General features: G+C 47.0%; 1 protein-coding gene across 1 annotated transcript; it reads left to right on the forward strand.

The window, feature by feature from the left end:
• Positions 1-2,681: 2,681 nt before the first annotated feature.
• On the forward strand, positions 2,682-11,213 carry LOC143975721 (proteinase-activated receptor 1-like). Its single transcript, XM_077478223.1, has 2 exons — positions 2,682-2,760; positions 8,490-11,213. The coding sequence occupies exons 1-2, from the start codon at positions 2,736-2,738 to the stop codon at positions 9,500-9,502; spliced, it is 1,038 nt and encodes a 345-aa protein (XP_077334349.1). The 5' UTR covers positions 2,682-2,735; the 3' UTR covers positions 9,503-11,213.
• Positions 11,214-18,572: the final 7,359 nt, after the last annotated feature.

The raw sequence follows: 18,572 nt of genomic DNA on the forward strand, positions 1-18,572 counted from the left end.
ACGTGAGCTTGGCGTGATGGAAGGTGGAGTGGAGGACAATTGTGAGGAGAGAGGAGAAGGAGAAGTAGAAGACGAGGCTGGATGGTGAGAGCCTGCAGTGTGGCTTTGTGTGTTCCGTTGCTCCCACTGGGCTCGGTGATTGCTGCCCATGTGCCTTCTTAAGGCGGTCATCCCTAGGTGAGTGTTGGGCTTACCGCGACTAATGCGTTGACTGCAAAGATTGCAGATGGCAACGCTATTGTCAGCAGTGGACACGTTAAAAAAAGCCCACACTGCGGAGCCATGTGCCGGTGTCCTGGGAGCGCCAGATGTGACCGTACATGGTCGATGACTCGCTCCTGATACATTTGCAGTCTGCTTTGTCCCTCCTGTGCAATGTAAGTTATTCCTGCTTCTCCTCCCTATCTGCTGGTCCATATCTCCCTCTGAACTCCCCTCCTCTTCCTCTCTTGTGGGCACCCACGTGACATCACTAGACACGTCATCATCAACGTCACCTTCCCCACCGCTATAAGTAGAGATCTCGGAGTAGGCAGCAACACCGGGGACCAACCTCCTCTTTGGGCTGAACTGGGTACTGTCGTCAGACTGCTGAGTAGCGGTTGTTGCTACCTCCTCTTCCTGATCCAATACCAAGAGTGGCTGCGCATCAGAAATGTCTTGATATGGATCGGAAAATAATTCCTGTGACTCAAGCGGAAGGTATGTGGTGGTGGTGGTGGTGGTAGTGTCTTTGGGGGTGCACATAGCAGCGAGTTAAGAAGAGGGTGCAGATCGAGAGGATGAGGAGGGTGCAGAAGAGTAAGGCTGAGTGAGCCACTCAACCAAGTCTGGTGCGTCCTTTAAAGAAATTGAACGCACCTTCTGCAACTTCCCACTTTGGCTCAAGCCTGTTGTTCCTGCCCTACCCCTACCACCCCTGCGGAAGGGCTTTCCTCTTCCTCTGCCTGTCATTTTTTAAATGACCCTGTGACAAAACTCTCAGTCCCTATACCGATGAAGGACTGCTGCAGTATAGGGCAGTGGTCAGCAGTAGTGCACCTCAACCCTATGTATTGTGGACCGATACCAGTCCTTATAGAATAGCAGACTGTACCTCACTCAACCCTATGTACTGTAGCACCCGAGACCAAGTTACCAGTCCTTATAAGGACCTTTGTGGAACAAGTAGGTTGTGTGTAACTGATTAGCAGACTGTACGTCAGTCCCTATACCGATGAAGGACTGCTGCAGTATAGGGCAGCGGTCAACAGTAGTGCACCTCAACCCTATGTATTGTGGACCTATACCAGTCCTTACGGAATAGCAGACTGTACCTCACTCAACCCTATGTACTGTAGCACCCTACACCAGGTTACCAGTCCTTATAAGGACCTTTGTGGAACAAGTAGGTTGTGAATGATTAGCAGACTGCAGCAGAAGGGCAGCAGTCAAGTATAATATTCTATCTATATTTGGAAGAAAGAATATTATACGTGTACAAGCCTATTACCATACCACTGATACCAGTCCTGAAAAGAACCTTTGTGGACCTAATATAGTAACAGCTACTGTTTAAACTGACCCTCACTGCCTCACACACTGCTTCCTGCCTGTCCCTATATAAACTGACAAAACAGAGGCTGCTGGAACAATAACTTGAATAGCACTTTTGTGGACCTGATAGTAACAGCTAATGACTAAACTGACTGTCCCTGCAGCACACAGCGCTCTGTCCCTTTCTCTAAACTGACAAAAGACACTCAGGCTGCTGCAACAATCAGTAGCACAGCAAACCTATATACACCTAAAGCCCCATACACACGAGAGGACTTATGTCCGACAGACTTCCGAAGGAGTTCCGACGGAGTTCTGACTGACTTTTCGGCTGAGCGGACTTGGCCACACACAATCACACTAAACTCCGACGGATTCGAACGTGATGACGTACGACTGGATTCGAATAAGGAAGTTCATAGCCAGTAGCCAATAGCTGCCCTAGCGTCGGTTTTAGTCCGTCGGAATAGCATACACACGAGCGAATTTTTCGAAGGGACCGGGTCCGGCAGGGTTCCGTCTGAAAAATTTGAAGCATGTTCCATATTCTAAAGTCCGTCAGACTTTGGTGAATCAAAAGTCCGTTGCAGCCCACACACGATCGAATAGTCTGATGGAATCAGTCCGTCGGACTTTGGATGTTGAAAAGTCCGCTCGTGTGTACGGGGCTTAACACCTATACCAGTCCTGAAAAGAACTTTTGTGTACCAAATAGCTAGCGATTTGGGTCACTGCAATCTCTCCCTGCTCCACACAGCAACCTCTCCCTATAGTGACAGAAGAAAGAATGTAAAATGGCCGCCGGATCGGGTCTATTTATAAGTTAGGGGGAATGTCCAAGTGTCCATGTGCTGTCATGTCTCAATTGGCTGTCCTGTACCCCATGATGGATGTGTCATCATAAGTCAAAGTTCTTTTACACAGTACACACGGAAGTCCGCCGGGCCGATCGGGCGGACCACGAACAGCCCAAATTGCCGCGAAACGACCGACGGGCGAACTGTTCGGCCATCACTACTGCACAATATATACAATGTGCGATGACTGTGGTATGTTTCCAGACACACCGAGAATGTTCTGCTTATTTCCTGACCGTGTGTTGTATTGTATCTGAAGAACTACACATACAAGGTTCTCACTGAATTCTGGTTTTCTATTATGTTCTTGTAGCAGAAGATGGGCTCATACAGACATCAGATATGATCAACTTCATTGAGATCTCAGGTAAAGACATCATTATTCTGTTTATTATATTATTTTATGATGAATATCCAATCAGCCTTTGTTAAACTCATCTCACATAGCAGGAAAAGGAGGTGGAGGCATCTGACGGGCTTACCAGTCTATAATGTGATCTTGGACTTGTATAAACCTTTATAGATTGGAGGACACAATGTCTGGTCTCTGGTGTACATTGTGCTCTAGGAGGACGGACACTGGGGAAAACCCAATGCAAAGCTGGTCCTGGTGCCTATAACCCGGCACATACTGGGTAAGCACAGGTCGCCCAAATGTTTTTAAGAGGTTGGACACTGGGATTACCAAAGGCACGGCTGGTCCTGGTACCTATAACCCGGGCACATAGTGGGTAAGCCCAGGTTGACCGAATGTTCTCAGGAGGTTGGACTTCTTCGTCCAAATTTGCTGGATCAGCACAATGAAGTTAAAGGTTTCTTCACATTCTTCTATGATCAGCGATAAACATCTGCTGGTGGTGCAATACTGGACTCTCAGGAATGGACAGCTACTGGAGCCCTTTATTACTCTGGCAGCTGTCCATTCCCAGTTGAGGTAGGGAGCTGTGTGGTGCGCCACATCACATGGATCCCTTTTTTGTAGAAACTTTATATGACCAAACGTATACTTCATTTATGACAGTGTACAACAATGCAATGAGCTGCGCTGTTGTACACTGCCATGTGATTCGGTACAGTGGTTATCGAGGTTTTCCTGTAAAGTCTCCCGCTGTGAAGTTATCACCCTGCTTAGCTCTGTGTCATCAGCAAACACTAATTGAACAGACTGGACAATTTATTCCAACCTCTACATGATTTATGAATAAATTAAACAGGATTGCTCCTCAGGCAGAGCCCCCGGGGGGTATCCCTCTTATAACTCCAGGCCATTCTGAAGCTATTTATCACCACCCATTGGCACGCCATTTTTTTTATCCAGGTATATACACTATCATCAATGTCAACAGACCTCAATTTGTGGATGAAGAATTTATGGGGTACCGTGCCAAATTCTTTGGTGAAGTCTAGATACACCACGTCCACCGGCCTTTCCTTATCCAGATTACATCTCCCTTCCTAATAGAATTTTAACAGATTGGTTTGGGAAGAATGATCTTCCATAAATCCATGCTGATTACTAGTAATGATGCTGTTTTTTTATCAGTAAGTTCTTGTGTATAGCCCCTTATCCCCTCCAATAGTTTACATACTATTGATGTTAGGCCGACTGGCCTGTATTTTCCTGGCATGTATCTCTGCTCTTTTTTTTTTTTTTGAATATTGGTACCACATTAGCTTTTTGCCAATCAGCTGGTACCATGCCAGTCAGTATGCTTTCCTTAACCACTTGCCGACCGCCCGCCGTTGTTATACGTTGGCTGTTTGAAGTGGAATATCGTTGTTATGGCAGCAGCTAGCTACCATAACCCCGGTATCCACTTCTTCAGCGGGGGGGGGGGGGGGGGGGCTGGCTTTCAGATAAAAGTGGTCTCAGCGGTGGATTCACTTTATTTGGTGGCAGGCCCTCCTCCCTCCCTCCCGCCACGTCTGGTGCCCTCCGCCGCTTACCAGAGCCGCCAGCAGCGGTGGAGGCGATTGGATCCTGTCCCCTCTGTGGTTTGTAGCCGAGCGAGGGGAAGATGACCCCCACTCGGCTCTATACCATTGCAGGGCGGAAACTACGTCAAAACTTCACTTTCTCCCATAGCTCTTAAAGGGACATTATATATATATATATATATATATATATATATATATATATATAATATATATATATATATATATATATATATATATATATATATATATTTATTATTATTGCATTTTAGTGTAAATATGATATCTGGGGTCTTTTTTACCCCAGATCTCATATTTAAGAGTTATAAAAGCGACACCATTTTTTAAAATAAAAAGAACAGTGTAAAAATAAAAAATGAAAATGAAAATAAATAATAAAAAAAATGAAAGCGCCCCCCCGTCCCACCGAGCTCGCGCGCAGAAGCAAACACATACATGAGTAGCGCCCGCACATGTAACCGGTGTTTCAAACCACACATGTGAGGTATAACCGCAATCGGTAGAGCGAGAGCAATAATTCTAGCCCTAGACCTCCTCTGTAACTCAAAGCACGCAACCTGTGGAATTTTTTTAACCCTTTCATGACTAAGCCTATTTTTGGAATTTGGTGTTTACAAGTTAAAATCCATATTTTCTACTAGAAAATTACTTGTAACCCCTCAAACATTATATATATATATTTTTTTAACAGAGACTCTAGAGAATAAAACGGCGATTGTTGCAATATTTTATGTCACACGGTATTTGCGCAGCGGTGTTTTAAATGCAACTTTTTGGGAAAAGGGACACTTTCATGAATTTAAAAAAAACAAAACGGTAAAATTATCCCATTTTTTTTGCATAATGTGAAAGATAATGTTACGCCGAGTAAATAGATACCAAACACGTCACACTTTATAATTGCGCGCACTTGTGGATTGACGACAAAATACGGTACCTAAAAATCTCAATAGGCGACGCTTTAAACATTTTTTTACGGTTACCAGGTTAGCGTTACAGAGGAGGTCTAGTGCTAGAATTATTGCTCTCGCTCTGACGATCGCGGCGATACCTCACATGTGTGATTTTAACACCGTTTACATACGCGGGCGCGACTTCCGTATGCGTTTTCTTTGCTTTGCACGCTCGCGGGGACGGCAGGCGCTTTAAAAAATGTTTTTTTATTTTTTTATTTATTTTATTTATTTTAAAATGACTAAATTGTTTAAAATAAAAAAAAAAAATTGATCACTTTTATTGCTGTCACAAGGAATGTAAACATCCCATGTGACAGTAATAGGTGGTGACAGTAATAGGTGGTGACAGGTCCTCTTTATGGAGGGATCGGGGGTCTAAAAGACCCCCCACCCCTCCTTTACACTTCAGTGTATTCAGATCGCCGAAAACGGCGATTCTGAATACCGAATATTTTTTTAAATCCTGCGCCATTGGCAACCGAGTAAACGGGAAGTGACGTCATGACGTCGCTTCCGTGTTTACTATGAGGAGACTGGAACGAAGCCGATTACAGCTTCGTTCCAGTTCCTCCCCAGCGGCCGGAGGCATCGCAACAGGAATCAGTGCTCCCGATCGAGCGGGAGCACCGGTAACAGCGGCGGGAGGCGGCGGGAGGGGGGGACGTCCCCTCCCGCTCCTCCGGCATAACAGCCGAGTGGCTTTTAGCCGCATCGGTTGTTATGGCTGGATAGCCAATCGCCCGCTGAACAAAACGGTACCGGGATGATGCCTGCAGGTGCGGGCATCATCCCGGTATACCCCCCGGAAGCCGAGTACGCACATCTGCATACGCTCGGCGGGAAAAGGTTAAACATCACCTATGGAGACTTTTAAGGGTAAAAGTTTGTCGCCATTCCACGAGCGGGCGCAATTTTGAAGCGTGACACGTTGGGTAATCAATTTACTTGTTGTAACATTATCTTTCACAATATTAAAAAAAAAAATGGCTAACTTTCCTTTTCTTATTTTTTAATAAAAAAAAGTGTATTTTTTTCCAAAAAAAAAGGTGCGCTTGTAAGACCGCTGCGCAAATACGATGTGACATAATGCATTGCAACGACCGCCATTTTATTCTCTAGGGCAGCGATGGCGAACCTTGGCACCCCACATGTTTTGGAACTACATTTCCCATAATGCTCCACTACACCCTGCAAGACAAAGGCATAATGAGCTAGTATGCATAGCATACTAGCTCATTATGAATTACTTACCTGAGATCAAAGCCCCCACATCGGCACTCGTTCGCCCTCTTCCGACGCCGTCATCTATCCCGAAGTGACTTCCGGGTATCGCAGCTCCGTTGATGCGACTGGCTGGAGCCGTGATGATGTCACTCCCGTGCATGCATGCTGGTGCCGCCACTATCGGCACGCTCAGTGCGCCTGCGCTCGATGTCCACGGCGCATGTGCCATAGACATCGGTGCCGCTATTTCAGCAAATATCTCCTAAACCTTTTAGGTTCGGGAGATATTTCTTGCACCTACAGGTAAGCCTCAATCTAGGCTTACCTGTAGGTTAAAGTGGTTGTAAGGGGTTTACAGCCACTTTAAAGAAAACTTAGGTGCCCAGACCGTTCGGCACCAAGCCCACCTACCTTGGATATACAAAGTACATTACACATTAATATAAACATAAACACATAACATCCCACAATGGTTCCATAACAAGGTAACCTGGACACAATATTAATAACATCTCCAAGAGATGGTGAGAAAGACAGAAACAATAGGTGACTCAACAATGGGGGTGCACACCTAGGAGGCGCACAATGGGAGAGACGTACTTAACAATAAACACATAACACCTCAATAAACAGACTATATCAGGAGACCCCAGAATCAGGTCGGTTTGAGAGGATCATAGTAACATCTGCTCTGAGTCTCACAGTCTAACGCAGTCATTTGCTGGTTTGGGCACAAAGGACCCAAATCATGGTGTTTCAGGGAGACATGGGCCCAAATCCGAAGCAAGACCTCTCCAGGCACACATCTCCCAAAGAGTGGTGTTCCTTTATGTGACGGGAGTCACTGTTGGGCGCAGGGTGACCAAGAAAATAATGAACCCCGAGAATATGATTGGATTACTTCAAATGGGACAGTAATATTCATTAACAATATCTCTCAAGAATATATGGAAAGACTATTCTTGGGTTGTTTGATTCTGAACTCAGCATGTTAGTTGAGAGAGCTGATCACATTGGCCTCTAGAACTGGGTAGGGGCTGGACAGTCTACTCCTACTATAGTTTGTTGTCTACTAGGCTGAGGGGGGAGGGGGGGAGATCACTGTTTGTATTGTTAATTGTAATTATCTTCTGCTATTGTGTGAAGGTGTCCTGTGTTTATACTTATGATAGTGTTGATTGTGTCTTCTGAGCTAAAAGACGGCAAGTTTGTCCTAAAGGTCATGTCTCTGAGTCTAACCTAGTCTGGGTAAATGATTTAGTAAATTAGCTCATGTTAATTAGGTTTCTGGTTACAGGTGTATTGTTAGGCCGCGTACACACGCGCGGACTGTTCGCCCAACTTTGTCCGTCAAACAGTTTCGGCAAACAGTCCGCTCAAAATTAGCATGGACGGACATGGCCACACACGACGGACGAACAGTTTGCTGAAACCGTGCGCGATGACGTGAACGGCACGTACGACGGGACGAAAAATACGACGTCCTATACACTGCATTATAACTTTCGGCGTGTAAATCCTTTCTGAGCATGCGCGGAACTTAGTTTGCCGAACAAGCCTACACACGAGGGGACTGTTCGCTGAAACAAAGTTTCAGCGGACAGTTTTTCAGAATTTCCGAAAAACCTTGTTCAGCGGACTGTTCGCTGAAACTGTCCGCTGAAAGCCCACACACGAGCGGACTGTCCGCCGAAACACTGTTCAGCGGACAAAGTTGGGCGAACAGTCCCTGCGTGTGTACGCGGCCTTAGAGTAATATGAGCAGGAGGTAGGAAGGCAGGAACCTCCTCTTTAACTGTGTATAAAGACTTGTAATTTTGGTTCTAATAAAGAGTCTGTTTGACCCTCCATACAGAGCCTCATCTCGTACTTGGGGGAAGAATTATTCATATGGGTTTCTTGTTTGTCTGATTGGAGTGTTCGGTACAATAACTTACAGCTCATATATTGATATTTTTAGGTAATGAAACTACGGGGAACTCAACAATCAAGGTCTACGCACTGAAATTAAAGTTTATAAATGAATTTAAAGCGTATATGAACAGCTGGTGGGTGACGAAGCTTGTGCCCTCCATCTATACCGTGGTTCTCCTCATGTCACTTCCTCTCAATATAATGGCGATCATCGTGTTCTTGGTGAAGGTGAAGGTGAAGAAGCCGGCAGTGGTGTACCTGCTGAACCTAGCCGCTGCTGATGTTCTCTTTGTTAGTATTCTTCCTTTCCACATTGTGTACCGATTCTCAGGAAATAACTGGCTGATGGGGGAAGGGATGTGCCGATTTATCACTGCCGCATATTCCTGTAACATGCGTGGATCCATCCTGCTGATGACGAGTATGAGTGTAGACCGGTTCCTGGCTCTGGTCTACCCAGTCCAGTCCCTTCCCTGGCGCACAGTGAGAAGATCCTGGCTGGTGTGTTGCAGCATCTGGGTGATATCGATGGTCAGCACCGTGCCGATTCTCATAGCGCAACAAACCCGACACTATCCCAGCCTAAATATTACAACTTGTTATGATGTTCAGGATGCCGACGTGGCTGAAAATTCTCATATTTACGTCTATTTCCCCATTTATATGGCAGTTTTATATCTCTTACCTTTAATTAGTACAACCTTCTGTTACATTAGAATCATCCGCACTCTCAGTGCACCGAGCATGGGAGGCGCTCAGAAGAGATCCCGGGCCGTCCTCCTGACTGTGGTTGTGTTGTGTGTGTTTGTCTTCTGCTTTGGCCCAGCCAATGTTATTTGGTTCATTTTTTTCCTGCAGGTCTCTAATGATGGCAGTAACTTCCTGTACGTCGTCTACATCGTCAGTGTCAGTGTGAGCAGTGTCAGTTGTTGTCTGGATCCTCTGATCTATTACTTTGCATCCTCGGAATGGCAGAGACACATCTACAGCCTGCTGGGATGTAAGAGAGGACAGACACCACTTGTAAACCCCACAAACGAGACACTAGAAACCACCTGAAACTCCCAGGCCTCCTGAAATTACCATAGAGATCAATAGCATACAACCATTAGTCCCTCCACGCATGCCTGGGTGCTAGGTGTAATCCTAGACTCCGATCTCTCCTTCAGACATCATATCCAGTCACTGGCTAAATCTTTCCCCGTTCATCTCCATAACATTTCCAAAATGTGCCCCTTTTTAACTAATGACACCACAAAACAGCTTATTCATCTCTTGCCTTGACTACTGCAACTCTCTTCTTCTTGGTCTTCCTCTACACAGATGACCCCCCATGTAGTCTACCATGAATGCTGCTGCCAGACTCATCCGCCTTACTCACTGATCTGTAACTGCTGGCCGACTCTGACAATTCCTCCATTAGCTTCCAGTAGACCAGTGCATGAAATACAAAATACGAACTATTACCTACAAAGCCATCCACAACTCTACCCCCAGCTGCATCACCAACCTCATCTCAAGATATCGCCCGAATCATCCATTCCTTCCAAGACCTCTACCTCTCTCATCACCCCCCCCCCTTCCCATGCTCCCCTACAGACATCTCCAGAACCCCCCATCCTCTGGAACTATGTCCAGTCATCTCTTGCCCTGTCTGCCTTTAGGTGACCCTTAAAAAGGTAATTTATTCAGAGAAGCCTTCCCCACCTCCATCTAACAATTGTATGTTGATGACCACCATCAGTTCATCACCTACAGGTTTTACCTTTTGTACCACCTCTCCCTCCCCTTTAGATTGTAAGCTCCTTGAGCAAGGCCTTTGTAATCCTCCTGTATTGCAATTGTACTAACTCCCTTTGTATTAAAAAATGCTGTGCAAACTGTTGGCGCTATATACATCCTGTGCAATAATAATAACTTTATGAGGAGGAACCTCTGCAGAAATGTAATCCCTTTTGTAACGGATCTCCATCCTCAACAGGACTATGTCTGCCATAAATGCTTCCCCTGTCTGGCACCACGCGATCCAAGGCCCTTTTAGCCCACCCAGTCACTACCCGTAACTCAGTGTAGGGTGAAAAACATCAGACTCTTTCTTTAAACACATGTAACCACAGATATACAACTTAGAGACACTCCCCCTCCCTTGGATTCGGGGGGGGGGGCGGGGTAAACTGTCCAATCACAATAGACATACAGGTCAGGTGTATTCAAACTACTAATCAGTAAACGGCCTTATCATCAGGGAGGGGCTGCTGGAGGAGTCCCCTCCTCCACCACATAGACATACATCCCCTAATATATTTTTCTCCCAAAGCCGACAGACACAACAGAACAATGGAATACAACCACACCCCAAAGTGACTCCCGTCCCGGTGACACTTGGCACAAACACTTGTAGGGCTGGTGCTGGGGAACAGTAGGGCAATCAGGGGAAGTAGGGTCCCCATGACGCCTTTTATTAAGAAATATATTCATATAGGTTTTACTAATGGTTCAATATTCAGTGCTTACAGTATATACTTGGTGTTGGGTTCTTTATATAACAGGTTTGTTGTTTTCTAGAAATTAGTTTGCAAATAGATGTTGTTAGAATGTCCATAGACTGTCTTGTTATAATGTCTTAGGACCGCGTTGTTGCGCAGTGTGTAGGGAGGTTTGTCTCCTAATATTGTACAGAGAGACGTTTCGCAGTCCGCCTCGTGGTCATGCTTCCAAAACAACAGAAATGAATGTCTCTTGTCATTGTTATATGTGTTACTTGTGAAAACTCCTCAGTGAATGTCTTAAAATGTAAAATGATCTATTTTGGGAATTCATACGTTGGGACTGTCCTGGATTAGAGATTAAAACTGGCACATTGACTGTGTCCAACCTCCATAGGTGTGTTCTAATTTCTCTACTTTATCATTTTTTCTTTCTAACTTTTCTCTTCTAAATAAACTTTCATGTCTGATCAGAGGTTGTTTAGCATTTTTTTTTTTGGAGGATTATATGAAATGACCCTCCCCAAACAGGATTTTACACTAATTGGGTGAAATGTGCAGCGCTTATGTGATCATTGGATATGGACGAACTTCCGACGGGACGTTTCGTGAACGCGAACGCAGCCAAAAGTTTGCGAACCGCAAAGTTCGCGGCGGGCCCCATTGACTTCAATGGCAGGCGAACTTTAAAAACCTACAGGTCATATTTTCAGCCACAAAATACTTACTAGCTATGCACACATAGTCCCACCACATGGCCACTGACATAACACATGTATGAGGTGAATCTGGGATCGACAACTACAAGCATTCTTTTTTTATATGCGAAATTTTAACAATTCAGGACTCAGGAGAGTATGAAGGCAATGGAGGAGAGGAAAGGTCAGGGTAGGCTATGAAGAGGGTGCTGGAGATGATCACCAGCACCATGATATAGAGCACTGACACCAGCACCGTGATAGAGAGCACTGACACCAGCACCGTGATAGAGAGCACTGACACCAGCACCATGATAGAGAGCACTGACACCAGCACTGTGAGAGCAATGACACCAGCACCATGATAGAGAGCACTGACACCAGCACAGAGATAGATAGCACTGACACCAGCACTGAGATAGAGAGGACTGACACCAGCACCGTGATAGAGTGCACTGACACCAGCACCATGATAGAGAGCACTGACACCAGCACTGAGATAGAGAGCACTGACACCAGCACCGTGATAGAGTGCACTGACACCTGCACCGTGATATAGAGCACTGACACCAGCACAGTGATAGAGAGCACTGACACCAGCACCAAGATAGAGAGCACTGACACCAGCACCGTGATATAGAGCACTGACAACAGCACAGTGTTATAGAGCACTGACACAAGCACCGAGATAGAGAGCACTGACACCAGCACCATGATAGAGTGCACTGACACCAGCACCATGATATAGAGCACTGACACCAGCACCGTGATATAGAGCACTGACACCAGCACCGTAATTTAGAGCACTGACACCAGCACCGTGATTTAGAGCACTGACACCGGCACCGTGATAGAGTGCACTGACACCAGCACCGTGATAGAGAGCACTGACACCAGCACCGAGATAGAGAGAGAGCACTGACACCAGCACCAAGATAGAGAGAACTGACACCAGCACCGTGATAGAGTGCACTGATATGAGCACCATGATAGAGATCACTGACACCAGCACTGTAATAGAGAGCACTGACACCAGCACCGAGATAGAGAGCACTGACAGCAGCACTGATACCAGCAACTCGCTGCTAAGCTCCAAAAATATGACACCGCTCAACCTCTTCAAAGAGGAGGGTACGGGCATATAGTACGGTGTGCTTTTTTTGTACAAGGAAGTGAGCCAAATGTAGAAAAAAGGTCTGTGTGCTTGATTAAATAAATCGTTTATAGAGATATACATGGTCTAATGGTCACATGTGTTGAATTCCTCCGAGAGCCATGCCTCATTCATTTTTAGAAATGTGAGGTAGTTAACACTGTCGTGAGCTAGGCGAGTACGCTTATCGGTCACGATCCCCCCTGCTGCGCTGAACGTCCTTTTGGACAGGACACTGGATGAGGGGCAAGCCAACAGTTCCATTGCAAATTGGGCAAGCTCTGGCCAGAGGTCAAGCCTGCCCACCCAGTAGTCCAGGGGTTCATCACTCCTCAGAGCGTCCACATCGGCCGTTAACCCCATGTAGTCAGACTCCTGACGGTCTAGGCGTTCCCTAATGCTGGATCGAGATGACACCTGTCGATGGGTTGGCTGAAAGAATGACCTCATATCCGAAGTCACCAACAAATCTTCAAACCGCCCTCTTCTTGCAGGCGCTGTCGGATTGGTACCCGCAACTCCTTCTCTGGGAGTGGGAATTGCTCCTCTGCCAGCGCACGCAAAAGCAGAATGCAGCATTTCTCGAAGCAAGGCCTGGAAGTGCTCCATTCTGACAGCCCTCTGTGACGGTGGTAACATTTCCGCCATTTTGTGTTTGTACCGGGGTCTAAGTACGTTGCCACCCAGTACTGGTCCTTGACCCTTATGCTTTTTATACGGGGGTCCCTATTAAAACACTGGAGCATGAAGGACCCCATTTGCACTAAACTGGAAGCGGTGTGGTGGCCTGGCTCCTGCTCATCATCCAGGATAATGTTGTCCTCTTCATTCTCCTCTCCCCATCCACGCACAACAACAGGGGTCCCAGAAAGGTTTAAAGCATGCTCTTCTTGCTCCTCCTCATCTGCCCCGGCACCATCCTCCTCTGACTCCTCTTCAGACTCCTGTTGTTGACTTGTCTCAGATAGAGTAGCCCCCCCTGGGAATTCATCCAGCATTGCGACTTCCTCATCTTCCCGCTCCTGCTCCTCCACAGCTTGATCAATGACACGACGCAATGCACGCTTCATAAAGAAGGCATAAGGTACCATGTCACTGATGGCGCCATGGCTGCGACTGACCAGTTTGGTGATCTCCTCAAATGGCCGCAGAAGTCTGCATGCGTCGCGCATGAGCAGCCACTGGCGCAGTGAAAAAAAAACAGCTCCCCAGAACCGGTTCTGCCGCAGAGTTCATACAGGTAGTCATTAACTGCACGTTTCTGCTGGAGCAGCCTATCAAGCATATAGAAGGTTGAGTTCCATCGCGTCGGGCAATCGCAAATAAGACGTCTGACCGGCAGATTGTGTGGCCGCTGAATGTCAGCAAGGCGAGCCATGGCCGTGTAAGATCTTCTGAAATGGGCCGAGATTTTCCTTGCCTGCCGCAAGATGTCCTGGACCCCAAGGTATTTGACAACGAATTGCTGCACGACCAAGTTTAAGACGTGTGCCATGCATGGCACGTGCGTAATTTTGCCCTGTTTCAATGCGCTAAGCAGATTGGCACCGTTGTCACACACCATTTTACCAACTGTCAAATTGAGCGGTGTTAGCCACTGATCTGCCTGTGAACGCAAAGCTGAAGGAGTGCCGGGCCAGTGTGGCTCTTGGCTTCCAGGCACAACAGACGCAGCACAGCATGGCAACGTCTCACCTGGCATGTCGAATAGGTTCTGGGGAGCTTGGGCGGCGCAGCGGAAGAGACGCTAGCAGCGGAAAAGGAGGAGTCACTCAAGGAGGAGAGGAAGGAGGATGGCGTAGGAGGAGGAGAAGAAGAGCCAGGCCTGCATGTAATCCGTGGCGGTAAAACCAAATGTTCATGGATGCCACGGGTTACATGCTTGACGGCCGTCAGAAGGTTCACCCAGTGGGCAGTAAAAGTGATATACCTTCCCTGCCCGTGTTTGCTAGACCACGTATCTGTGGTCAGATGTGTCTTGGCAGCGACACTGTGAGCCAGAGACACATTCACTTGCCGCTAGTGATGGCCGAACGGTTCGCCCGGCGGTCGTTTCGCGGCGAATTTCCGACTTTCGCCGTCCGCGGGTTCGAACGCCTTTTTCCGTCGTTCGCCCCGGCGGACTTACGTGTTTAATGTATACAAGAACTTTAACCTTTCGTGACACGTTTATCATGTGTTACAGGACAACCAATTGAGACATGACAGCTCATGGACACTTGGACATTCCCCCTAACCTATAAATACACCCGATCCGGTGGCCATTTTACATTCTTTCTTCTGTCACTGTAGGGAAAGGATCCTGTGTGGAGTAGGGACAGAGAAAACGCTAGCTATTTGGTACACAAAAGTTCTTTTCAGGACTGGTATAGGTGTTAGGTCAGCAGCCTGAGTTTCTTTTGTCAGTTTAGATAAAGGGACAGAGCGCTGTATGCTGCTATTTTAGGGACAGCTCAGCCAGATTAGTCTTTCTTCATCATCATCATCATCATCATCATTAGCTGTTACTATCAGGTCCACAAAAGAGCTGTTCCAGCTAATCGTTCCAGCCTACTCTTTTTTGCCAATTTGTATAGGGACAGGCAGGAAGCAGTGTGTCAGGCAGTGAGGATAATTTTAAAGACTTGCTGTTACTATTAGTTCCACAAAGGTTCTTTTCAGGACTGGTATCAGTGGTACGGTAATAGGCTTGTACACGTATAATATTCTTTCTTCCAAATATAGAAAGAATATTATACTTGACTGCTGCCCTTCTGCTGCAGTCTGCTAATCATTCACAACTCACTTGTTCCACAAAGCTCTTTATCAGGACTGGTAACTTGGTCTGTCTAGGGTGCTACGGTACATAGGCTTGGGTGCGGTACAGTCTGCTGTTCTGTAAGGACCGCTATCGGTCCACAATACATAGGGTTGCCGTGCACTACTGCTGACCGCTGCCCTATACTGCAGCAGTCCTTCATTGGTATAGGGACTGACGTACAGTCTGCTAATCACTAACACACAACCTGCTTGGTCCACAAAAGTTCTTATAAGGACTGGTAACTTGGTATAGGGTGCTACGGTACATAGGCCTGAGTGCGTTACAGTCTGCTGTTCTGTAAGGACCGCTATCGGTCCACAATACATAGGGTTGCCGTGCACTACTGCTGACCGCTGCCCTATACTGCAGCAGTCCTTCAGCGGTATAGGGACTGACGCACAGTCTGCTAAACACTAACACACAACCTGCTTGGTCCACAAAAGTTTTTATAAGGACTGGTAACTTGGTATAGGGTGCTACGGTACATAGGCCTGAGTGCAGTACAGTCTGCTGTTCTGTAAGGACCGCTATCGGTCCACAATACATAGGGTTGCCGTGCACTACTGCTGACCGCTGCCCTATACTGCAGCAGTCCTTCATTGGTATAGGGACTGACGTACAGTCTGCTAATCACTAACACACAACCTGCTTGGTCCACAAAAGTTCTTATAAGGACTGGTAACTTGGTATAGGGTGCTACGGTACATAGGCCTGAGTGCGTTACAGTCTGCTGTTCTGTAAGGACCGCTATCGGTCCACAATACATAGGGTTGACGTGCACCACTGCTGACCGCTGCCCTATACTGCAGCAGTCCTTCAGCGGTATAGGGACTGACGTACAGTCTGCTAAACACTAATACACAACCTGCTTGGTCCACAAAAGTTCTTATAAGGACTGGTAACTTGGTATAGGGTGCTACGGTACATAGGCTTGAGTGCGGTACAGTCTGCTGTTCTGTAAGGACCGCTATCGGTCCACAATAGATAGGGTTGACGTGCACCACTGCTGACCGCTGCCCTATACTGCAGCAGTCCTTCAGCGGTATAGGGACTGACGCACAGTCTGCTAAACACTAACACACAACCTGCTTGGTCCACAAAAGTTTTTATAAGGACTGGTAACTTGGTATAGGGTGCTACGGTACATAGGCCTGAGTGCGTTACAGTCTGCTGTTCTGTAAGGACCGCTATCGGTCCACAATACATAGGGTTGCCGTGCACTACTGCTGACCGCTGCCCTATACTGCAGCAGTCCTTCATTGGTATAGGGACTGACGTACAGTCTGCTAATCACTAACACACAACCTGCTTGGTCCACAAAAGTTCTTATAAGGACTGGTAACTTGGTATAGGGTGCTACGGTACATAGGCCTGAGTGCGTTACAGTCTGCTGTTCTGTAAGGACCGCTATCGGTCCACAATACATAGGGTTGACGTGCACCACTGCTGACCGCTGCCCTATACTGCAGCAGTCCTTCAGCGGTATAGGGACTGACGTACAGTCTGCTAAACACTAATACACAACCTGCTTGGTCCACAAAAGTTCTTATAAGGACTGGTAACTTGGTATAGGGTGCTACGGTACATAGGCTTGAGTGCGGTACAGTCTGCTGTTCTGTAAGGACCGCTATCGGTCCACAATACATAGGGTTGCCGTGCACTACTGCTGACCGCTGCCCTATACTGCAGCAGTCCTTCATTGGTATAGGGACTGACGTACAGTCTGCTAATCACTAACACACAACCTGCTTGGTCCACAAAAGTTCTTATAAGGACTGGTAACTTGGTATAGGGTGCTACGGTACATAGGCCTGAGTGCGTTACAGTCTGCTGTTCTGTAAGGACCGCTATCGGTCCACAATACATAGGGTTGACGTGCACCACTGCTGACCGCTGCCCTATACTGCAGCAGTCCTTCAGCGGTATAGGGACTGACGTACAGTCTGCTAAACACTAATACACAACCTGCTTGGTCCACAAAAGTTCTTATAAGGACTGGTAACTTGGTATAGGGTGCTACGGTACATAGGCTTGAGTGCGGTACAGTCTGCTGTTCTGTAAGGACCGCTATCGGTCCACAATAGATAGGGTTGACGTGCACCACTGCTGACCGCTGCCCTATACTGCAGCAGTCCTTCAGCGGTATAGGGACTGACGCACAGTCTGCTAAACACTAACACACAACCTGCTTGGTCCACAAAAGTTTTTATAAGGACTGGTAACTTGGTATAGGGTGCTACGGTACATAGGCCTGAGTGCGTTACAGTCTGCTGTTCTGTAAGGACCGCTATCGGTCCACAATACATAGGGTTGCCGTGCACTACTGCTGACCGCTGCCCTATACTGCAGCAGTCCTTCATTGGTATAGGGACTGACGTACAGTCTGCTAATCACTAACACACAACCTGCTTGGTCCACAAAAGTTCTTATAAGGACTGGTAACTTGGTATAGGGTGCTACGGTACATAGGCCTGAGTGCGTTACAGTCTGCTGTTCTGTAAGGACCGCTATCGGTCCACAATACATAGGGTTGACGTGCACCACTGCTGACCGCTGCCCTATACTGCAGCAGTCCTTCAGCGGTATAGGGACTGACGTACAGTCTGCTAAACACTAATACACAACCTGCTTGGTCCACAAAAGTTCTTATAAGGACTGGTAACTTGGTATAGGGTGCTACGGTACATAGGCTTGAGTGCGGTACAGTCTGCTGTTCTGTAAGGACCGCTATCGGTCCACAATACATAGGGTTGCCGTGCACTACTGCTGACCGCTGCCCTATACTGCAGCAGTCCTTCATTGGTATAGGGACTGACGTACAGTCTGCTAATCACTAACACACAACCTGCTTGTTCCACAAAAGTTCTTATAAGGACTGGTAACTTGGTATAGGGTGCTACGGTACATAGGCTTGAGTGCGGTACAGTCTGCTGTTCTGTAAGGACCGCTATCGGTCCACAATAGATAGGGTTGACGTGCACCACTGCTGACC

The sequence above is a fragment of the Lithobates pipiens genome, unplaced genomic scaffold, assembly GCF_037356315.1.
Source record: "Lithobates pipiens isolate NorthernLeopardFrog02 unplaced genomic scaffold, aLitPip1_a1.2 Scaffold_13, whole genome shotgun sequence".
NCBI classification, from domain to species: Eukaryota; Metazoa; Chordata; class Amphibia; order Anura; family Ranidae; genus Lithobates; species Lithobates pipiens.

Coding starts and splice junctions, on each gene's coding strand:
- LOC143975721 (XM_077478223.1), top strand. CDS start 2,736: ATGATCAACTTCATTGAGATCTCAG. Junction 2,761..8,489: donor CAACTTCATTGAGATCTCAG/GTAAAGACATCA, acceptor TGATATTTTTAG/GTAATGAAACTACGGGGAAC.